The following is a 25520-nucleotide window of genomic DNA, read 5'->3' on the forward strand; positions in this document are numbered from 1 at the left end:
ACAAGCTAGTTTAGAGCTATTTTGGGCTCACTTATGTGACAACACTATGTTGTCTCACGTTTGGCCATGTTTGTCCAAGCTGATATTCTCTTTTCTCACAGCAGATGTCGCAAGGGTTTCCTGTCAGTCGGGCATGAGAATAATATTTTACCATAAAACGTATAGTTTATGTGTATATGTATTATATATGTGATTTATTTTGATAACTATTTTTCATTTACATGGCATAGTCTATGGAGGTGATTTACAGTGGTAAAATGCAAGTTTGTTTTGAAAGTTGCGACGTTGTTCTATTAGGCAGGCCTACGTGTGTAAAAAATATTTTCAGCTGAAATTCAAAGGCAAAGTGAAACTATCATCACCATGGTCTCATGCAAAACAGTTCTACACAGTTATTTACTTTGACTATTGATTGACAAGGGGTTACAATTGAAAACGTAGCCTGAAAAAAGTAACCCTTACTTCAAAAATGTTTGAATGATTGAATAAAAATCCAAGGATATTTATCCTGCAGAGAAGTAGTTTGGGACTGCTTGCTAAGCGCTGCTTACATTTCATGACCGTGCGTCTTCAGCTGTGCTTTACATGTGCCTAGGTTTTTCAAAATCTGCCACTGACTGGGTGTAAGATAAGAAATAAGCTTTGCGTTGTGCTTTGCACTGTGTTTCTGATTGCCAAAATAGAGCCCTATGTTGCCATGCCCGTACTCAGACAACAGAGTTGACATCTCAGTATTTGTCTGGCTATTTTCACTACACTGACTTTGTAGTGCTGCTTTAGCCCGACTCTGAGAGTGATAAATTACAGCCAGGGAAACTAAAAGACTGAACAAGATCATTAGGAATGTTGACTGTGTGTTGGGATCAGCCCTATAGCCCCTGATGTTGGTGGTGGAGAGAAGGATGCTGCACAAACCTTTCAATATATTGGACAATACCTCACATCCACTACACAACTTACTGGTCAAGCAAAAAAAGTGTTTTCAGTTGGAGGCCATGCCAACTAAGCTGGAAAAAAGACAGATACAGAAAGTCTTTTTTACCCACTGCAATAGCACTTTATAATGATTCCCCCCTGACCAGAGTGAAAGGAATAACATTTTAATAATTTGATTTGTGTATGTTTGTATGTTTGCATGTATGTGTATGTATATGTATAAGTATACCTATCTATCTATCTATCTATCTATCTATCTAACAGTACAAAGAACAGTAGAATATGGCTATGTATAAGTATAATTACAATATACATTTATAAATAGGACACAATGGGTGTAGATACATTCTGAACATGAGTTTGGGAGTACAAAACTGACATTTTATAATATTTCATGTTAGAGTGTATACTTAAATAGAAAAGATGGGGGAAAGCCAATTTTGATATGGTGTGGTGGAAAGGTATTCCCAGTTTGACTGAAATGGAATGATCCTAAGAATCACATTTGTAATCTTGACATTTTTATGGTGATGGCATAATGGATTCTGCTAAGGGCACCTAAATGGTCAGCTGTGGCACTGCATGTTTATGTCTTTAAATTGGAAGGGGAGGGTCCTAAAACAAAAGTAAGCTAAGCTAGAGTGTGATGGGTGTTATCAAAAAACTTGGTGGTCCTGACACCCCCATGACAATGGCCATCTCTATTACTATCACTACTAATTGACATGAAGATAAATATACCTTACGGTCAATTTTTCCTTGATAATATAGGCAGTGTGTTCCTTGCCCAATGGATGAGATGCTCTGCCCTCCCACAACCCCAGAGGGACGCAATGATGAGAAGGCCTTGCTGGACCAGCTGGTATCTGTCTTGAGTGGCACAGATGAGAGTGAACTTGCAGAGTTGGACCGCGCACTTGGCATTGACAAGCTGGTTCAGGTAGGGATCAGTACAATACCGTACCGAAACTTTTGTGTTTGAAAAGATTTCCTATATTTTTGTATGTGACTGCCAAAGCTGTTCCTCATATGTAACCTCCTTGGAAGTGCCTGAACAATTTTATATCTGAAACCACCAAGGCCAATGAAAACCATTTATCTACGCAGACGGAGGCTCTTTTCGAAACAGAAAGCAGCTGCCTGCTGCCTCCCTCCCTAAATAGAGAGTCTCACGGTCTCACTAGACATGACTTTGGATTCATCTTTGGTTGCATCTTTTAAGAATGATGGTAACACTCTAGAATATTTGGTTAACACTGTGATATGATGTTATAAAGCCGGATGTTAATCCAAACCAGTTTATGGAAGCTAGCAGGCTAAATGTTCAAATTAGTTTGACTGGCAGCACATAAACTATATTGCCAAAAGTATTCGCTCACTTGCCTTGACTCACATACTGTTTGAACTTCAGTCACATCCTGTTCTTAATCCATAGGGTGCACAGTCAATTTGGAGCAGGAAGAGGCCATCCCCGGGCTGCGCTTAGTCCCTTAGTTTCAGTGAAAGGAACTCTGAATGCTTCAGCATTAACCAAGAGATTTTGGACAATTCCATGCTCCCAACTTTGTGAGAACAGTTTGGGATCCCCCCCTGTGCACCAGTGCACAAAGCAAGGTCCATAAAGAAATTGATGACAGTTTGGTGTGGATAAACTTGACCGGCCTGCACAGTCCTGACCTCAACCCAATAGAACATCTTTGGGATGAATTAGAGCAGAGACTGAGAGCCAGTCTCCTTGTCCAACATCAGTGTGTGACCTCACAAATGCGCTTCTGAAAGATGTCAAAGATGTCAAAGATGTCAAAGATGTCAAAGATGTCAAACATTCCCATAAACATGCTCCTAAACCTTGTGGAAAGCCTTCCCAGAAGAGTTGAAGCTCTTATAGCTGTAAAGGGTGGACCGACGTTATATTAAACCCTATGGATTAAAGCAACACCATGGAGTTTTTCAACCTTTTGGGGTTCGGGTACGAACCGGTACGAACCAAAGAACTACAAAATTCGACTGCTTTACGGCATATAGGGCCCACTTCCCCCACCACTTCCTCAAATTCTGTGCGAGCGTTGAATAGACAGTTGATGCCTTATAAACATGAGCTACGTGATCTTTTGGCGTTTGAAAAAAATAAAACCCATGGAATTATATTCATATGATGATTATGCTGAAATGCATGCTATGGGCTAAGCTACCTGGAATAGCTACATTTCACACGCAACGCAGTCCGAGTTTGCCCAAGACGTGAGAATTCCTCCTGCAGAAATCGGCTTATCAACAAAAGCACGTGTATCCTAGCTCTGTCATCTAGTCACTAGATTCTAGTGTCATCATGCTGCCAACCAAACTGCACGGGAGCTGGTTATGTGTGCTAGTTATAGCTCAACGTGTAAATCTACCGCCTAAAGGCTAGGCTACTGACCAAACCTTGAAAAACTAAGTTATCACGTGTAAGATTCTGTCATCATATTATAAGAGCTCTGCCTCTCCAAACATTTTGGGCGTGCAAATATATGCCACTATGGACGTGAATACCATAGAATACAATATCTGGTGACCGATTTTTTTTTTATGTTATAAAGACACTAAAAATGACCACCCTAGATTAGGCTACACTATTGCTCATAAAATATCGTAGCCTAATCGTTTTTAAAAAAAAAAAAATAAGTAATGACCAACAATGACCAACATCATCCCAATACCGAGAACGTGCACATACCTGAGCTGAAAGCCTAGTTTTACAAATGTATCACAACTGGTATCGTAGTAGGCTACCACATAATTTAATATTTAATGTGCAGCCTCAAGTCTAGCCTATAGGCTACTGTACGCTATGACTAACATGCTTCTGGTGTAACCGTGACAGATTTTACGACATAAGTAGAAGAAATGACCGTTTCCCAACTGTAGGGGGACCCCGAGAGCAAAACTTACATGGTGTTGCTTTAAGAATGAGATGTGTCGGGGGGCGCTGTGGCGCAGCAGGCTACAGCGCTCGTACCATTTACGGGTCCGAGTGCCCACGGGGACCCAGGTTCGAATCCGGCCATGTCCCGATCCCACCCCATCTCTCTCTCCCACTTACTTCCTGTCTACCACTTCACTGTCCTGTACTAATAAAGGCAAAAAGCCAAAAAATATACTTTAAAAAAAAAAAAAAGAATGAGATGTGTCTGAAGTTCATATGTGAGTCAAGGCAGGTGAGCAAATACTTTTGGCAATATAGTGTATATCAGACCAGACGCTATCAATGGTTGTAATAGTGGTATAATCAGATAGTATAGCATTTATTTCTTGCTTCAAATCTAAGCAAAATTAAAGCTGCAAGCAGTGATGGGGGGGCTAAGCTTTGGAAATGTGGAAAGGGACCCCGCATGACCACCATAGAGGAGTGTTTGTGTGCTTGTGTCTGGGTTTGATAGAGAGAGAGAGAGGAAAGCATTACTGAAAAATGAGCTGACTTCCTGTGATTATAGCGCCCCCCTAGTGGTCAAAAGACATGACATGGGAGAGTGGGCGTGTGCAAAGGGAACAAGTTTGGTGTTGATACGAGAAAGTTTTGCTAATTATAGCGCCCCCAGTGGTCAGAGTACACCAAATGTATTGTGCGTCCTCAGGCTGGGGTCCCAAGTCTAGTTTAGTTTCGATACGTGAAAGCATTGCTGAGATATGAGCCTACTTCCTGTTACTATAGCGCCCCCCTAGTAGTCAAAAGACATGACATGGGAGAGTGGGCGTGTGCAAAGGGAACCCCCACCCCACGACCACCATAGAGGAAAGTGTGTGTGCTTATAGGTCCATTTCCTGTATGGCGGCTTTCCCGCCGATTTTGATTGGCTGTTACGGGTAAATACTTTGGTCAATTCTTCCAAAAAGCAATGCAATAAAAAGGCATGGTCTGAAGATGGTGTGTGCATATTTTGGTGAGAATTGGATGAAATCTCTGACCTGTGAAACTTTTTGAACGTTTTGACCTTGTCCTGTTGGTGGCGCTACAGCCTGAAAGGTAAAGCCTTGTTAATTGGTGGGTGGGGCCTGAACTATTGCCTTAATCCACTGACTAAGTTTCAGCTTGATAGGTCAAAGCATTGCAGAGCTACTTGCATTAAAGGAATACGCCACCCAAAAATGAAATTAAGCTAGTCTCGGTCACCCCCAGAGTTAGAACAGTGAAAAAATACCGGTTAAAATCCGTCCGGGCATTCTCCTGCTTTGGGAGCAGCGATGTTAGCTTTAGCTTAGAACAGTTGCTGTAGATGAAGGGTGTCAGTGAGCACGTCCTCCAAAAAAGTGACCGAGACGTCTACATTTTTTTCTAAATATATTTTGGGAGCCGTGTGTTCAAAACGAGTACAAATCATAATGCAAAATCGAACGAGACTATTACCTGGGCAGATCTTTACTTGGAACTATTTTCAGCCTCATCGCCGACGAAGCACCGCTAGCTAGGCGCAAAGTTCTCACGTAGCAGTCTTGTAAACTCCCAACTAGATTCGACTGGAACTTCACAAGTGGTGCTACGTGAGAACTTTGCGCCTAGCTAGCGGTGCTTCGTCGGCGATGAGGCTGAAAATAGTTCCAAGTAAAGATCTGCCCAGGTAATAGTCTCGTTCGATTTTGCATTATGATTTGTACTCGTTTTGAACACACGGCTCCCAAGATATATTTAGAAAAAAATGTAGACGTCTCGGTCACTTTTTGGAGGACGTGCTCACTGACACCCTTCAACTACAGCAACTGTTCTAAGCTAAAGCTAACATCGCTGCTCCCAAAGCAGGAGAATGCCCGGACGGATTTTAACCGGGTTTTTTTCACTGTTCTAACTCTGGGGGTGACCGAGACTAGCTTAATTTCATTTTTGGGTGGCGTATTCCTTTAATGTTGTTAAAATATGTATACATTTTGACCTGATGGTGGCGCTGGAGTTTTGGGGTCTGGAGTCTGTAAATTGGGGAAAGTGGTCATTGGCCATAGCAGGGCCAAGACAAACTCAGGGACGGCACTAGGGTGTTGCTTGCTGCTTATATTTCTCTACCAACTTGTCATGTTGGTTGGAGAGATGTGTGATGCAAAACTTTCTTCACCAACAAACAATGTCCTTGCAGAGCTCAATGTTCCATCAGTAGGCGTAAGCTTTTTTTTTTAGTAGGCTACCAAATGAAAATCTTCCCAAAAACATTCAAGCTGTGTGAGTTGAGAGTTGAGGGATCAAGAGTGTGACGCGTGGAGGACAGAATTATTTAACATAACGTTCACTGTGCTTTCTGTTAGAGATGCTCCGATCAGCATTTTTGGGGCCGATCACCGATTACCGATCACCAAAATCATGATCGGCCGATTGCCGATCACTGCCGATCACAGAATGGCAGGGGAATGAGAGTCTTTTAACAATAGTCTAATAGAGTTTGCATCATTTGTAGAAATTAAACTAACTATGAATGTAAGTGGCATAGAAGACAGTAGTCCTATAGGCTAGTCAAGATGTTGAAGAACAACCATTTTTCGATTTGTATTTAGAAAATGAAATAACTTTGGCCATCTCTTCCAAATATGCAGCGAGACATACAATGATTTCATACAAGGAGGAGGGGGTCAGGCAGACCAACACACATCACCTAAATGGGATGGGACCAAATTACATTGCCTAGGCTACTTGAAAAGTACAGCCTTTAAATACACTGACTACATTAAATGAAAAACGTGTTACATCAAAACCTACTGCCACAAAGTGCAAAACTATGGCTTTTTCTCTGTTCCAAATCCCCAAAAAAGAAACAATTTAAGCTACTGTAAGCAATAAATTGCAAGCCTTTTTTCTTTTGGAATCCCCCATGGTTGAAACATGCCGTTAAATGCCACCAGTTTGAGTCAATAAAGTGCACTGTTAAGCTAGCAGGGACATTGGACAGGCGTCTGCGCTTGGGAAGCTATTACTCTATTCTTCAGCTTGTCAATGTAGGCTACTGTTTGGTAACACGGGGAGATACACATTAGTATTTCATGCCTGCGGGGTCATATCGTGGATCAAGGCAGGTTAGGGCCGACTTACATTGCACGATGTTGCCATATTTTCACAGTCGGCGAATAAATATCCAAAGTCGGGACAGAAATCATGGCGCGGCGCGCTCCCGTAAACTCGTTTAATGTAAGGTGTCCATTAGCGGTTGTAAGCCAGTCGGAGTCTTTTTCTAGTTTTGCCGTTACGACAATATCAAACATGTCTGATATTATCGCCTGTCTGCATAGTCTGTGACTAGTTTGTGACTTAAAACTCTATGACTTGTCTTGTTTTAGATGTGAGAGTCTGACTGTCTTTCAAAAATCTTTTAGGCTACAAATATTTGCAAAATCGTAACTACTGTATAAGGAGGGCTTTATCCTCCACAACAAGGTTGTTCGTGGAGGCAAATTAATTCTGAACGTGATGTCTTTCCATCTCTTATTATCCCTATGGTTAGTAGGCCTACAGTCGGCTGATTCAAGGGTGGGGAAGTTGGCTGGTTTAGTTTCTCATACCCGACATATTCAGTTGTCCGTCAGTGGTGTTAAAACTTCGTTGGTGGCTTCCACCTCGAGGGATTTCAGCACGACATGCATTGCAAATGGTATTTTACACTGAACCTTTAGCCTACTCATGTTTGTCACTGCAAGCTCCTATCTACTCTAGGCTACTGTTGTGTGCCTGTGCGCCGCGCCTGGAGGTGGAAAAAAGTCACGCAAGTAATTTAGGTCACATGATCGGCTTTTTTGATCGGCGCTTTTGGGCTTCACCGATCAAGGCATTTTTAGCCAATATCGGCCGATCATGATCGGCGGCCGATCGATCGGAGCATCACTACTTTCTGTAAACACTCTTTTTCAATAGCTTTATTTTGTCATTCAGACCTAATGACAGTCAGTTAGCCTAGACTATACATTTGAACAAGTGGCCACGCCACGTTAGAAGGTAGCCCAAAACAGGTCCGACTAAATGCATAGCCTGGCCTAAAAGCTTGTTTTAATGAGCTTTTATCAACAATGTCGACAAAGAACCAACCAAACCTATAATGAATTGTGTTATTTATTGTGAACATGAGGGTGCATCCTGTATGAAGGGGGGCACGGACACAGAGGGGTTCGGGATTGTGGCAAGACCGTAGTTTATTGTATTCCACACACTGCATCTATAAGGTTGATAGCATACACTAAATTTATAACCAGTATGAAAACTGGTTTTATAGACTCAAATGCTAACGAATACCCATATCACATTCAAATAATTCAATAATTAAATATTAATAATTCAATAATTCAAATAATTCTAATACGTACCACAACTCAGTTACTAACTAGCACTGTACTACTGTACATAGCTTAGCATCGCATTGGTATCCACATTACACCTGTTTTTATATACAGTAGAACATGAAAAGAGCTTATTCTCAAAATGACTCAGCATTTAAATCTTCATTAACTATAAGAATATAAAATAGCTCAACAAAACAAACTCACTGGGTAGTAATAACCAAGATATTTGAAATGGTTATGGTTATGGTTATGGTTATTTAGCAGACGCCTTTGTCCAAAGCGACATACAAATAAATAACAATACAAATTAAATTAACAGTGAACAACTAGAAAATGTAATTCCATGGAAGGAATTACCATTGCATGTAGCCTAAATGCAAAAAGGTTACTGACATCATTGTGTTAGTTAAAAAGACAACTAGGCTACACAGACGAATAGATAAATAACAATAACCCAATTAGAATTCCACTGAAATTACTTGGAAAGTCGCATTTAAAAAGTGATTTATGAAAATGCATCAAAATTGTGGATATAGGCTATTTTGGAAAATAACTCTTCATTTATTAGAATTTGAAAAGACTGTTGCCAACTTCAAACGAGTTGCAAGAGCTGACACTTTAGTAGGCTAGTGAAACGACTGGTAGGATAGCTTATAGCCTTCATATCTACACTAATGCAGGTTAAAAGTAGCCTAGAATACGGAATACAATCTCATTCTCAAACAACGCCAATCAACGATGATGCAGCAACAGGTAGGATATCTAGCAAATGTAACGTTAGCTTACAGTAGGATATTTTATGTAGGCTACACATTTTACAGGATGAGTATGTTCTTCGAAGTGTGTTCAGGTGCGTCCTAATAGGAATGTAGGCTACAATAGCCTAAGCTTAGGTTTTTAATTTGTGAATGATACCGAAAGCTTTAAATGATTGCCTGGCTGGCAAGTCTAACGACTAGCTTGCTAAATCCTGTTCGCCTTGCAGCCTACCCCGACGTTAAACGTTAGCCTGGAGCAAGTTTGGTTGTCGTTAGCTAAATAGGCCTACAGTGTTTACATTGACGTTAGGTTAGATTGTCTTTAGGTTAGATTGTCTTTAGATGTTGATAACGTTACCGAGAGCAAACGTTAGGCTACTGTAACGATATAAACAAATCAAGTAAGGAGTAGCCTAACAGGAGACAAGACGACAACGTCCTGGATTACAGTGGCATGGTAGAATGTTTTCACGAATATCGACAGCTGTAGACGTAATGTAACATTCACGTTTAGCGCAGCGGTGATGCCATGGCTTTGGATCAGACTTAGAGATCCTTGATTACTGACAGCTGAGCACTGACGTAACAATTAGTCTTTGCCGCCAGAGGGTCTCAATGTAAACTCTATGGGAATTTTAAACTCTTTTATCGTAAATATCTCAAAAAGTATAAAGTTCACAAATGTGAAAAATACATAGAACAAATCTCCGTTTCAAGACCTTTGTGTGAGTGTTTGAATGACGTCAAACGGTTCAGTGGTTCTAGAGCCTTTGATCGTTGATTTTGGTCGGAAGAAGAATAAAGACGATAATAAGAAGAACAGTGATAACAGTACATTGCATTTAACATGCAATGTAATTACAAAATAGGGAGAATAGCAATATTATCAATAAAACAATCATTTTAAGCACTAACCTAATGAGAAATAAAACAATGAAAATGAGAATAGCAATCAAAAAGTCACTCAATTAATTATACAATAACAATAACTATAGCATGGTATGGCTAAATTTAAGGACAGTAGCAAAACTAGAATGCATTTCCCGGTGGGAAGTGCGAAGTGTGCTTGCTCAGACGCGCCGCGTCAGCGCCCGGCAGGAGACGCGACCGCTCGTCCTCAGGTCAAAGCGCCAAAGTTTGGCCAAGACGCGAAGCTGCTTCGAGTTTGGCGGCGTTGCCCTCGATTGCCGAATTCTTACACTGACGTGAAGGGTTGCCTAGGTTCATCAGTGGTATGTCCCAGAGCACCTCCAATGTAAAAATGTGGATGTCATCCCAAAGACATAAAGAGATACCGTATGAGACAAAATGCATTTTTGCTAATTGCGACACCCCCTAGTGGCCAAATTGCACCAAATTTACTGAGGTTACTTTGGATGGTGTCCAAAATCATCCCACCAAATATGGTCTTGGCACCTCAAAGCGTTTCCGTTTGGAGGCTTCGCCATCGAATTTCATTGGCTGCCATGGGCGAACGCTTTGATGTATGGAAATGAAATGTACACCTCTAAGGTCTGTAGACCTTGTGTTGAATTATGTATGAGTTGTTCACGAGTAGCCAGCATGAAACACGTAACCACTGAAAGAAGGAAGGAGCCTAAGGAACTAGGCATGTTTCTGGAACAAATACGAGTAATGTTAGGAGTATTGCGGGAACATCTGCTGTTTACTCACTGTTGAGTAAGTTGCAATGTGTTATAGCCTCAAATCGATGGTAGAATAAACAGGACGAATCACCTGTTCAAATGGTGTAATAGGATGAAATTTGGTGTTGATATGTCAAAGCAACCAGGCTGTTACTGGTTAACGTTTCTGAATATGAAATCGATTTTGGATTGGTTGCATGTGATAAAAGCTATGCCATTTCCTGTCCAGACAGCATTCATATTCAGAAATACTGTACACCGGCAACAAGGCACACACACACATACATACACCTCTTTCAAACAGAAGCATCAGTCCGTTACATCTGCCTCTTGTCCACAAACTGCATGTTGCTTAGTTGACCCACAACGGCAACAGCAACGAAGACTTTCACACAAACACACACACACAACACCCCCTCAAACCCAAATATCTGTGTGTTACGTCTGCCTCTTGTCCACAAACTTTATGTTGCACAGTTCACCTACATCTACCCACAATTCTTTGATTTATAAATAATCCCTGCATTAAAAAACTGCAATATGTCAAATCTTAATATATTTATATATATATATATATATATATATATATATATATGTATATATATATGTATACTGTATGGGCAATTCCATGCAAAACTGTCAAGTCCATAACCCCACACAGCGTCAAACTATGATGTGGATGATGATTTCTTAAAAGTTTACCATTTCGCTCTTCTTGTTTGTACAACATATTCAATGATATTGTTAACTTAATCATTTGCATTATATAAATGTAACCTATTTTTCCACCCGTATGTCTCAACATATACTGGAGTCACATTCATAAACATAAACAGGATCCTAGGTTCTCAATTTGCTGGACTCGCTGTCTACCATAAAGTTAAAGAATAGTAATAACAGAAGAAAAGGTAAGAAGATGTTGATAGCGTGATTAACTGTGGTGCCTCCACTGAAGAATGTCTTTACCACTGCCCTGGTGGAAATATGTAAATCCTCAGAATTGTCAAGTGACTACAGTTAAATTCTACCTGCTTTGATATAGCTTATCCTAAATGAAATACTATGCATAATGCAACAATCACAAAACATTTATTGTATCCTTTGTTTTTAACTCTTAGAATTCAGTTCAGTATGACATAATAAAATGAAAGTACAAAAATAGTTTTTAAACCCCTTTTTAAAAGTTCAACCTATCCCTTTCAATGAAATCTCAATTAAGGATTCCGTAGTTCTAAATAGTAACTGTGTGGTAATAATTCACCTATACCACCCATAGCCTAAATTAATTAAATGTTTACCATGAACAATAGTTAAATGAAACACACAGTAATACTTTCTATAACACTTTGTGTTGGATGTAATTAATTGGACCTAGAATTGTTAACTGCTATAAGTGGGCCAAACTTCCCAGTTTAAGTCTCCACACATAAGCTTGAGTCGAAAAACGTAGCTCCCACTTTCCTTAGCTGTAGTGGAATTCTGGGATTTCTCCCTAAAGCGGAAACTATTATTTTTGCCTAATTATAATTACTATTATTATTGGGGAGGTTATAGGTTTGCACTGATTCGGGTAGGTAGTGGCAATATACTGGATGGTATATCGGTTAGAATATAGGACGGAGAAGAGATGGGGTTTAACTTTGTATTGTTCCAGCAGAGACATTCAGGATTTCCATACAGAGAAATATGGGTATGGCTATTTATATACTTTAATATAAACTTTTTGTTCGTGACTACAGTTATTATGTGGTCAATTACGCCATCTAGCGGCGTAAAATGGTACGGTGTAATAGCGTTAAAAACTTCCTCTATTTGGAAATGCAACATCCTTACAACAGTATAACGCTAAACGGTAGATTCCTAAGCGAAACACATGAAGTATTATCATTTCAAAGAACACTTACACTATATTACTTCATGGAAATGATGTCAAGAGCAAGTTTAACTATATTAGCAAACCTCTTGCATACCAGTGTGAATTAAATACAAACTTACTTTTCATCAATGACTCGCAACTCTGAATGTCAAAGACTGGATTACTCAGGATAACTGCAGGAATTGTCAAAAGGTAAATTAATTATCTCTGTTTAAGTGCACAACGAACTTGCACCCCAGCAAACAATTAACGTTCTGCTAACTTTCACTAACGTTAGCTTTTGGTTCCCCTATGGTTCGTTTTTCAGCAACCTACTAATAACGTTTAGAGAACGTTATCTCCAGGTTGTCAAAACAAATAACGTTCCCCTAACGTTTTTACAACTAAAGAAAAAAACGTTATATTCTGGTTGAATCCCAGCAAGCAAATAACGTTAGCCGCTGGTTCTCCTGTGGTTAGTTTATCAGTAACCTTCTAATACCCTGGAGAGAACGTTAGCTCCAGGTTATCAAAGTTTTCCGAACGTTATTACAACTAAAGAAAAAAAACGTTATATTCTGGTTGCATTTCTCTTTTCACACAACGTTGCTACTTAGTTGTTTTTAGGTATCTTATTTGTATAACCATATCGCTATTCTCTGGTTATGTGCGTGGGGTTGATTGATGAAAATCGCCCCAGAGTTTCTATGAGTTTCCAATTGAACACGGCCAGCAGCCACACTGCAAAGTCGGAATAATTTGTTGCAAAATCGACATATAGCCCTATTCTATTCTTCCCCCCTCTGTTGGATTGATATTCGGCCGACCAGAGCCAGCCCGTACGTCAGCTAAAGGGGCCAGCGCGAGAAGAAGCTAACTCGGGTCCGTGAGTTCTGGGGTGTTGGTGTTTTAGCAGACTCAACCTCGCTAACTTTAAGACATTTGGATAACACAGAGATAAAGTTACTCACGTAGGCTGGCTGTATGGTATCGATCACATTCTTCACATCGTTCTCCATGCACTTGTTCCATTAAGTCCAACAGGCTTTTAAAAAACACTGTACAGGGTAAACCGGGTGGAAGAGCTAGCTAGCCATAGTCCAGGCAGGCACACAACGATTTCATGCTAACTAATCTGACGAATAGTTTTGGATTAATCCATAATCGATTAGAGTGGCACCTCAAATGCATTCATGTTTTTAAAGCTTTATTTGTTATGAAAATATGATGATGAGGACTCCAATGAATTCTTTCTCAAACGTTGAGACTGCATCTTAAACAGCACAATGTTCCCGGGGGAGAATTGTTTTATATTAACACGTAGTCCAAGTTACAGCCTATGTTACTGTGCTGTTCACTCAGCCTATCCCACAATTCCCAGTCCCAATTTAAAACAAAATAAACCAAAATCCATCATAATTCTGAACCGAGGACTTTTAATGGCATACGATGCAATAAAAACAGCCTGTTTTGAATGTTGAAACAGTGTGTTAGGCTAGCGCCTGCTCTGCTTATGTTTTGATCTGACTAATCGTTTATTATAGGAAAAGACACCGTAGACAAGAAAGAATTAGACCTAACCGCATTTAAATACTTAGCTGACACGAAGTAATGATAGCAAGCCGTATTCGTCGCAGTTCAGCAAGTAGCTATTGGTAAGTGAATTTACATGCGTGTGGTAGCCTATAATGTCATTGCCTTAATCATCAGAGACGTTTGCTCTCCCAGATTGCAGATAGGCTGTCGCCGCAGATGGCAAGTGTTCAGCGGAGCCATGCCTCGATGTCACGATAATTCTACATATTTTTTCCCCCTTTACACTTTGTTGCTGGGAGGTTAGGGGAACGTTAATGCAACCAAATATAGTAAAGTTCCCTAAAGGGTAGGAGAACGTTCTGCTAACCAAAATAAACAACCAGAAAAAAACGTTGTATTTTCGTCAAGAAAACTTTCCTGGGGAACCTTGTGGCAACTTTCGCAACTTTCAGGCAACGTTTTCCTAACCAGGAAAAAAACGTTCTAAAAACGTTCTCCTAACCAGAAATTGTTAGCTGGGACGTCTCTGCAGGTACTAACAAAAATAAGAAACTTAACAGGAAGGCACGCGAGTTTACCACATGAAATATCGCAACAAATGCTAAATCACAGCGAACACACAAATGTCCCGGCCTTTTCTACATAATCACTCAAACTATAATGAATTCTACATGCTAATACAGATGTAAACTTGTGCACATTCAAAGGATACACAACGAATACAAAAGCAGTAGCCTAGCCTACATATAAAAATGCAAAGCGAAAGTAAACAATAGGCCTAATCTCCATTACATCTTCTAAAGACGTTACAACATGTTTCAGGCACGTTACAACATGCTGAACAGTAAATATTGTAGGCTACTGGCATCACTAATTCTGAGCTAGCTCAGCTATCCAGCAAGTTTACAATCACTAGGCAAGGACAAACAAAGAATGCAGGAAATCTTCACTTTTTTCTCCTTTCCTTCATTTATGCTGTAAAACTGTCAATACAAAAATAAACTATTTTCATTTGTCTTGTCTAGCCACGCATATAGCGAATTACCGCCATATCAAAAAACAAAGAAATCTTTCTCACATATCGTATTTTCTGTACTTATGTCTAAACACATATTTCACTAGAACAATGTATACTTACAGGCATTGCCTTCGTATGGATAAGAAATAACTATAGCAGGTGAAAAACATAAATTGTCCGGAGACAGCAACCAGTGTGAATCATCTCAGTGACTTCTCTCGTTTTAACGCTAAGCAGGAAGTATTTACTAGCCTACTTTCACTCCAAAGTAGATTCTGATAAGGCCAGTAGATGGCGCTCTAACATAACAAATGACTGGTAAATACTGAGTGCAATAACATAAACGAAATCTTGGTCGGCTCAGACCGTGACAATATTATTGACTAAACAATAAACATGTAGGAATGAGGTGTCAAACTCACTTTATGGTCAATTATCATCACACGCATGCCAAAGATAGCACAATGTCTCTCTTGCTCAGAAAGTGCACGAACATAATGACTGGTGCATACGTGCAGGAGCGGTCTTTCTAACAGAGTGATTTACCCAGAATGCTCCGGTCAATTATGGTAAATTAACAAGAAATAAAATCGAATTCCTCTCAAAACATCACAAATATATAAAACAATGTCCTGTAATCATTACAATCTCCTAAATAGTAATTCATTACGAAGAGAAACCATTACAAATCGTCAAAAATGAAACACCGTCACAGTGAGAACTCGTGGGATTGCAACTATAAATTGCACCTGGACATGAGTTTGGATTAACAACGAATAAGTCCGTACTTGCCTCTCGAGGCCATGGCGTCGTTAAGATCCACTCAGTCTCGGGGTGAGACAATGTTGCGGACAATCCAAGTCAATCACGTGCATTGCATCGTTGCGGAATTTCTCAGCTAATTAATTCAGACAATGACATTGATACGATGTTGCGGTATGTAACCAGGCTGGCCTTCACTGTGTCATAACAACTACTACATGATGGGACTCGTGCCAGTTCCTTTTGCAAGAATTGGCATACTTTGATTTTTTTTTTTAAAAATATCAACATTGTATCTTAAATCACTCTGGAATGTCCTTTTGGCATTACTTAAGCAATTTAAGATGAGCTATTCTGCTTAATAGTTTACATTCGCCAACACACACGTTTTTGCTAATTATAGAGCCATCGACAGACCAAATAACACCAAATGTATTGAGGGTGCTTTGGATGGGGTTTCAAGTCATCCCACCAAATATGGCTTTCATACGTCACAGTATTTCCAAGATAGGCACACTTCCTGTTTGGCGGGTTCGGTCGCTGAATTTAATTGGTTGTCACAGACGAACGCTTGGACGTATGAAGGCGAAATCAAGGCGGTTGATCCGCCTTGGTCTGTAGATCACGCGTGCCAAGTTTCATGACGATCGGATAAACTATGCGGCCAGGGTAGCTTTCCTTTGACTTTGGACAAAATTCAAAATGGCGGAAAATCCATCATGGCGGAAAATGACGTCATATGGTGCGTTGGAATCGGCTGAGTCAGAGGATTCCAATGGTATAAGTTTTATCAAAATCGGCCATACGGATCAAACGTTACGGGCATGAACGCGTTTTCCAACTTTGACCAGTGGGTGGCGCTAGAGCGTGAGAGTGGCGAGCATGAAACCTGGTGGTGTCAATCAGGGTAGTCTCCTCTATCAGCGTACCAAATTTCATGACTTTATGTCTTACGGTTTGGGCTACAGGTGGAAAAATGTGTGGGCATCAGCGCTCAAAAATCACTTTTCCATTCATTCCTATGGGAAAAAATCGACCGGAAAAACTGGAATAACGGGAGAACGACAAGGCGTATCAAAAAGCTGTATACAAGCCACCATCCTCGCATCAGGACCAACGCGTGAGAGGTGGAACGGCGTCTCTAGCTCTAAATCCCTAGGACAAGATAGGGAGACAAAAGTTTGACTTAAGATAAATAAGTAGTATATGAAACGCACGGAGAACAATAGTGTGCTTTTGCAAGCACACTAATAAATGTCAAATTCTATCAAATATTACTGTATCATGAAAATAACGTGACTTATGTAATTACAATGCACTGCCTTACACGGTTTTATCAATGGTGATGGCATAATGGCATAATGGACCTTGATAAAGCCTTACATGGCTTTATCAAGGTCGAGTGCCACTACAAGGTGAAACAGCATATTGCTTGATGTCGGCAGTAGGCCTAGTGTAGGTTACACAGAACGTGATGTAGAGCAAAAAACTCAGGATTCGTTCAAAGTGTCTCATTCTGAGTCAGCAGTCAGTCAGAATTCTCAGAGACCTTTACTCCCAGTACTGGAGACCTATGTTGTGTGGCTAACAGATGCAGTCTGACGATACAAGGAAATCACACAACTTATATCCATCATTTCAACATACTGAACATCATCATTTGTGGTATTCCAATCACTCAATCTTCGAAAACAACTGTATCCCTTAACAACCAACATCGGTTGACATTTCCCCAAACTTGGCCTAACCCCATTAAACTGAAGGGAAAGTGCCAACCTTCTCAGGGCCCCCTTTCTTTTAACAAACCAGCACTTAGTCGCAGATCACCTTGGAAAGTAATACCATACATGCTAGACACCAATCATCATTCCAATTTCTGTTCACAAACAAGACCAGTCTAGATAGATAGCACACATATGGTTCTGCACACACACACACTCCTTAGGGTTAAAATATATTCCTACAGTTACAAATTAACATTAAAGTACCAAAGTACCAAATGTGGTGCTTAATATGCTGATAATAAGGCTTTACGTTTTTGTCCATTTGAGTGTCACAAGGTGGCATATTTCCCAACATTACCTTATGCATGAGGCTATATTGTGAAATAGGGAAAATAATCACCCCCTTTGGATATTGGAGCTTATTGTGCTTCTTCAGTTGTAATACTTGCAGACATCTGCACTATTCTCGAGCAGCATCATTTATATTTGCCTGTCTCTTGATTTGTTTGTAATGGAGGCTGGTATTTTTATGCCAGCCTCTCTACTGTATTCAAAACTGCAGGTCAGTCTACAACTTCATTAGCACAGATCATCATCATCATCAACCGTTTTTTTTTTTTTATTCAGGGAAAATTGACTGAGCATCAAGCTCTTTTACAGCAATGCCCTGAGTCACAAAACAAATAACAACAATAATCAAAATAATAAAACAAGAATAAGAAAAAGATACAAAAAGCAAATAATTAAACTGACACAAAATAGCCAGGTGCCAGACAGAGCGGCGTATTCGCACAGCATTCCTGTACAGACATCAAGACAGACATTAGACAACCACTACAAACATAGCGCATTTCACGTGCACAGAACCCACAGACAGTGCCGAACGGAGTGGCGTAATCGCCAGCGTACCCATGGCAACAAGAACAAACAAATTTACAAAATAACAAGACACAAGACAAAAGATGCCGGACGGAGCGGCTTAATCGCCTGCGTACCCGACGGACACCAAGACATACATACAAAGACATACAAAGACAGACACCAAACAACAATTAACATATAATAAAATAACATAGATTAACAAAAACACTTGCAACACTAGGCAAAATTGGCATGTCGGACGGAGCGGCGTAAGGCTACCATTAACACCACAGACATACAAGACAGACAAATAAACAAAAGTCAAATAAATAATAAAACAAACAAAAACAGAAAAGTCCACGTTAAAGTAGCCTAGTCCAACTGACTAAATATAAATATAAAGATAAATTCATGTTAGAACTGAAGCGTGTAAAAAAGGGATCATAATGATAATTTGCCTCCAAACCCAACATCTATGACGGTGTGGAGGAGCATTAGTGCCTGCAGTATGGGCATCTTGCACATTTGGCAAAGTACAATAAATTCTGAATGATGCACCTGCATTGTGTTGAACCAGCACAGTTCAGCCCTGCACATGCCCCGACTCAAACTCGCTAAACTAGCTGGCATCCGTTACATATACAGGTTTTGAACAACATACACTGCCATCTAGGCCATGTCTTTTTCAGAGAAAGCCAGGGAAACCCAAAAGGAATATGCTTTATTGATTCAATTTCAGTGTATGAATTGTACTAAGTAAAAAATAAGTGGCAAAAAGCAGTTAAAGATTTAAGACTTCTTACAAGGACTGTTTTATTTCCAGGGTGGATGTCTTGAACCAATCCTTCAGCGACTTCCCACCCAGCCCTCCTCATCATCCAGTGTGACCATGGATCCTAAGTTGACAGCATACTCCGCTCCATTCCCCCAAGGTCCGCCCCAGTTCCCTTCAGAATTGGGTGGAGTACGTGGGTTTGGCCTTGGATCACCACGGGGAACTTTCCATGGGGGGATGACTTTGAGGCCTGGAATGCCTCGTTCTCCTACCACGTCCAATGAACTCCGCCTACCCCCAAACCAGCTTAGACTCCAGCTCCAGCAGCGACTGCAGGGACCACAGCAGGTAACAGGAGATCAATTCTTGGTCTTTATTTGTCTGAACCCACTCCACAGATAAGTTTGTTGTCAAGTCAAGTTTATTTAAATTTATATAGCGTATTTCACACACAGAGGTCATTCAATGTGCTTAACATAAACAAAAAACAGTAATAGCAGGGGCTGATAGCTGATAATGCCCAGGGCTGATAGCTCAGCCTTCACTGACGCTGACTACCACCCAACAAAAACTATCCCCAAACAAATACTGTCTATTCGGTTAAGAAAGACAGGGGCCCTACTCACCCAAATCTCCCTTTGCCCAACCAAGGGCAGATCATAGCACTTAAAAGGAACAAGCCAGTACTACTCACCATGAGTGCAATTCTCCGGCGTGTTGATGGATCTTTGTTCAGCTGAAGAACATTTTTAACCATCCAGGTGTTGCTTTCTTTGTTCAGCTGAAGAACATTTTTAACCATCCAGGTGTTGCTTTCTTCTATACACTGTCACTGACATAGAGAATCAAGGGGACCATAGTCGTTTGGCAACAGAGCTAAGTAGATTTGTGTGTCATCTGCATAGCTATGATATAAAATCAAATTATTTTGGATGATTGGTCCAAGTGGGAGCATATAGAGGTTGAATAATAGTGGCCCCAAGATCGACCTCTGGGGAACACCACAGGTCAAGGACATTGGTGTTGAGGTACAGTTGCCGATAGCAACAAATAAGCTCCTTTCTTGTAGATATGATTTGAGCCAGTTGATAACTATGCCTGTAAAATATTGTGATCAACAGTGTCAAATGCTGCACTGAGGTCCAGTAGCACTAGGACTGATGTTTTACCAGAATCTGTGTTGAGACGTATGTAATTGAAAACCTTAATGAGAGCTGTTTCAGTGCTGTGATTTGAAGAACAGATTGAAAGTAATCAAAATACCCATTTGATGTTAAAGCAACACTAAAGCACTTTTCCTCTGATGCACTCACGCTATTTGTTTATCCACCAAATAACGATGTCCACAGACAAGGTAGAGCATGTTGCATGTTTTTATGACAGTATGATGCAGGGCCTGAATTTCATTTTTCACAACAGGGGGAATTCCCCCCCTCAGTGACTCCAATGGGGGGGATTTATACAGTTTGGAGGGGAGAATTATACAGTTTGCGGGGAACATTTTTTTCTGTGACGAACTTTACGGAGTTCCTACCATTTTAGAAATGTATGTATGGGAAAAGTAATTGCCACTTAGTAAAATGGACACTTGCACAATTATGTCAGGAGCATTCATTAACATTTTTAATTCATTAACATTAATTCATTAACATTTCCTCTATTTATAAAATTTAATATTTATATAATCATGTTGTCTACCATCACACCATAGGACAATTTTAAGGTTTGGGTCAAAGTTCTGAAAAAACGATAAATAACTCAGGTGTTAAAACATCTAATTCATGTAAAACAAGAAAATGTTAAACCCTTTTAAATTATGAAAATGTGAAATTAATTATCTTTTATCTTCTGTGACGGTGAAAAAGCCACGTCATGTCATCTACCCATATACTGCCCAGATACTGCCAGGCAGAGCTAATTTCACAGGCATTTATGTGCATGCCTTTATTAGTTATATATTTAATAGTTTTAATTATTTCAATGAGTTATGCCCTATATGAAATGGTTTGAAATGTGGGATAGGCCTACATCACCAACACTGAGCTTATTGTTACACCCACAACCATTCAACATTGTAAAATCTCATTAACTGTATAAATTATTGTTACATTATTATATTAATTTTACATAAACTTAATTACATTATTTACTTTGCACCTGCATTATTACACCTGCTAAATCCCAGTGACTTAATCTAAACATTTAAATTCATATACGACAGGCAAAATTTGTTAAATGGTCTTTATTGTATTTATCAACAAATACTCAAATCAATATGGCTTTTTCATCTGCCGTGGGGGCGCTTGGGTAGTGACACTCGCCGCCTGTCAATGACCTGTCTCGAGTGAGAACGAGACTTCTGCTTGCCTTGACCTCAGTGGTTTAAACAGTCCATGGTCTGGGCGTGAAATGTCCTTTAAAGCATGTTGAGTCCTTGTCCGTACTCTTCTGGTATAGATGTCCTGCAGGGTAGGCAGAGGTGCTCTGATGGGGATCCCTTTGGCAGTAATGGTCAGGTGTCTGCAAAAAGAGAAACAAAGCATATATTGTAATTGACCCTGTCCATTAATATAATTAATGTAAACTACTCAGCTTGTGTGACAAATAAAAGCAAACCCGCACAAGCAGCCTAGAAGTCAGGTGCAATAGTTAGGAATAATGTCGGGGTACACTTAGAAATGGCCGGTGCATTTATTTTGATCAAGAGGACATTTCAAAGTGACCCTACACTTCCGAACAGTAGTATATCTGTGTGCATACCTAATTGCAACACTGTCTGCAGAGGCTCTTGCCTTCTTGCGTAGACCACCTTTCTGATGCCTACTGTAGCACAGATCATACCCCATCTGATGTGCAGTACCAGCCTCTGGCTCCAGGCTGGGGTTGCTGGAGGGCACCTAAAAATAAAAAAAAATAAAAAAACAGCAATTGCCATAAATTATGTTAAATATTGTTGATTAATATCAAGGCATTATAACACAAGTAAGGTCAGATTTACTCACACCTTGACACTAATGGCCACTGTGTTAAGATCCTATACTATGACTTTAGCTCAGCTTTTAACACCATCCAACCACACATTATGGTTGAAAAGCTTATAACAATGATGGTACCAAGGGCTCTCAGTTTGTTTATCCTAAACTTCTTAGAGAATAGAACCCAATTTGTGAAGTTGAACGGAAGTACAAAGTCAGGTAAGATCACTACCAATACAGGTTCTCCGCAGGGTACAGTCCTATCTCCTTTTTTATTTACTATGTACACCTCAGACTACCGCCCCCTTCACCCAAGCTGTCAAGTAGTGAATTTGCAGATGATACTGCTTTTAGGTCTTATTAGACAGGATGATGATAGCCACTACAGAAAAGAGATAAACTCCTTTGTGGAGTATTGTGATAGATTTTAGAAGAAATAAGGGAACCTCAGTGGCAGTGGAAGTTAAAGGGGCAATTGTAGAGAGAGTGAATACATACAAATACCTAGGGGTTGTTTTTGATGATAAACTGACATGGTCTGACCATGTTTCATCACTGCTGGTCAAACTGAGTCCACGTTTGTACTGAACGTGAACTCCACTTACTACTTTAACGTGAACTCCAAGATTATGAAGATGTTTGCGTTGTCTGTGATATGCAGTGTGTGGAGCTATTGTCTTGTTGGGTGGGGAGGGAATGTGGGGGTTACTGAGAAGAAAAAGATTGATGAAGTGAACAAAAGGGCAGGCAACATGGTAGGGCTAAAAAATACTTTAGATACTTTAGATATCAGGAACGCTTGGAAAAAAATGCAACGTTGCTCCGGATATGCCCCGGGAAGTAACTGAACCTTTGCAACTTTGTTGTCCACTCAAGGCCAGAAAATAAACAATGACAATCGATTATGGCACGTTGCTGCATCAATGCTGATTCGTGCATGTCTCGCATTGCGATGCATTGCCGAATCAATTATTGTTGACACCACTAAAGATTATGCAGGACCTCTGGTCACTCTCTCCATACTTGTCTGGAGAGCAAAGTCATAGAACGTAGTGGTCGGCTAAGAGCACCTCTGACACGCACTAAGCGGTATGCCCTCTCCTTTATACCACAAGCAATTAGGCAGCACAATGAGCACTTCAATAGTACATTTGTAGAACTCTCATAATTCACCGATGGCTAAGCCACGCCCCCTCCACTCACTCGGACAAACAATCAACATTCGGTAACCGGCGCTATGGCAGCTGTCACTGTGGCTGACATTTCTCAGGAGGCAATAGATGATTTTTGGAGTCAGACAGAGCAAATCTCATCTCGAAGTCACCAAAAGGGTCTGTCTTATTCAATGGAGGGGTATGTTAATGACGTAGTTGAAACATTTGGTATAAAGCTACAGCATCAGGTGAAAGTGTACAGGTCACAGTGTAAATGCGAAAAACCGCATCTCGTTGCTATCACCATCACGGACAACAAGATTGCGGATCAGCACTGTTCATGCACTGCAGGGTAAGAAGTTTGATTTACTTAGGCTAAATGTATACATTTATACTTTATTACGTTCAATGTATCAATCTGACTTGATGTGACTTGTAAAATATGCTATGGTAATTACTATTAGCTTTATTTATTTATCTTAACCTAGTTTAAGCTCCGTATTAGCATATCAAGATTCTTCTTCTGCTAAAGCAGCGTTTTGTAATATACTGGGCTTTGCTATACATCTGTGATTGATCTGACACATCATTGGGATTGAATCCTTAGGGAACCGGGTTACTGCTCCCATGTTATTGGTTTATTCCACCATGTTGCCCGGCTGCGAGGGAAAGATCACTTGTCCTGTACGAGTCAGACCCAGCAGTGGCATCGGCCGAGAGGCATGCGGATACAAAGTGGCCAACCTATCACCTCTGTTATTGTTGCCAAAGCAAAGGCTAAGCGCAAAAAGAAGCCGGTCGTCTGCTCCTACAACCAAAACAGGTAATCTGATTTCATTTACAGTACACAGTGGTGGGCAAAGTACTTATTCTGCAGTTAAACAGTCTGTGTGTTTTATGTTCATTCATTATTCTCTTCATGAACTCAGAGAAACATGTTATCTTTTTGATGCAGCATGTACTGTAGGTTACTATGAAGCGTAGGCCTATGTTTTGCAATACATTACCTAAAACAACTTTGCTGCCTTTTTTTAGGAAAGAGTCAGGTGTGAGAGCAGAAGTATTTGAGGTCATAAAAAACATGACTGGGGCCCCAATAAGTTACCTGGTCAATCAGACAGCTGTTAGGGTGACAGTGCAGGGAAAGGAACTTCCAATCGGATGTGGTTTGAGTTACCAGGTAAATAATACACTACTATAACCATAACAGTTGATAAATTTACTTTATTTACATTTGAGAAACATTCAAGCAATGTGCAATACTTACAGCTATACAACATACAGTGGGTACGGGTTGAGAATGCACCTTCTCCCGCGGGACTCCCGAAGAGATCCCGCAGTGCGTCAAGCCGATTTTTTTCGAGGCTAAGGCAATGTACCCAAACAACCACCAGGTGGCAGAAAGTTTCAACTGCATTTAATGATGAAGACCGCATATCCGTCAATAGTCGACTCCTTAATCTCATTGAATCATTAAAATGAAGGTGATGACTGGCGAAATTATTCAAACGACACTTCAATGAACCATTGTTGAAATGAATGAAAATGGTTAGGCCTATAGAAATCGCCTACAGCCAGCGTTATAAGAAATATATAAGTAATAGTTAAAGTCTTCTCCCGTATTAAACAGATAGCCTACGGGACGCTCTTTGTTCCGTAGGCTATTTTAAGGAACTACTCAATGCACACACACTGGGTAAACTGGCGCGCTACAAACATTAAAATGTCAAATCATATTTATTTCTCTTTGTCGCCATGATATTGGGGGAAACGGGGAGAGGCGAGATGGTCAGTCCTCGTATTTGTTCTTCGCGTTTCGTTATAAGAAATATATAAGTAATAGTTAAAGTCTTCTTCTGTATTAAACAGATAGCCTACGGGACGCTCTTTGTTCCGTATTTTAAGGAACTACTCAATGCACACACACTGGGTAAACTGGCGCGCTACAAACATTAAAATGTCAAATCATATTTATTTATCTTTGTCGCCATGATATTGGGGGAAACGCGGAGAGGCGAGATGGTCAGTCCTCGTATTTTTTCTTCGCGTTTCGTTATAAGAAATATATAAGTAATAGTTAAAGTCTTCTTCTGTATTAAACAGATAGCCTACGGGACGCTCTTTGTTCTGTATTTTAAGGAACTACTCAAAGCACACACACTGGGTAAACTGGCGCGCTACAAACATTAAAATGTCAAATCATATTTATTTCTCTTTGTCGCCATGATATTGGGGG

General features: G+C 40.2%; 1 protein-coding gene across 3 annotated transcripts in view; it reads left to right on the forward strand.

Moving 5' to 3' along the window:
- Positions 1-25520, forward strand: part of ncoa1 (nuclear receptor coactivator 1) — a 212631-nt gene that overhangs the window by 145820 nt on the left and 41291 nt on the right. For 2 of the 3 annotated variants that reach the window (XM_062551011.1, XM_062551012.1), the window contains 2 exons: positions 1708-1876; positions 19204-19503. In XM_062551011.1, the coding sequence (XP_062406995.1) occupies positions 1708-1876; positions 19204-19503 (469 nt within the window). Of the gene's footprint in view, positions 1-1707; positions 1877-19203; positions 19504-23891; positions 24108-25520 lie in introns of all 3 variants that reach the window. The other variant, XM_062551013.1, reaches the window with a different exon arrangement.

This window comes from Sardina pilchardus, chromosome 12, assembly GCF_963854185.1.
Source record: "Sardina pilchardus chromosome 12, fSarPil1.1, whole genome shotgun sequence".
NCBI classification, from domain to species: domain Eukaryota; kingdom Metazoa; phylum Chordata; class Actinopteri; order Clupeiformes; family Clupeidae; genus Sardina; species Sardina pilchardus.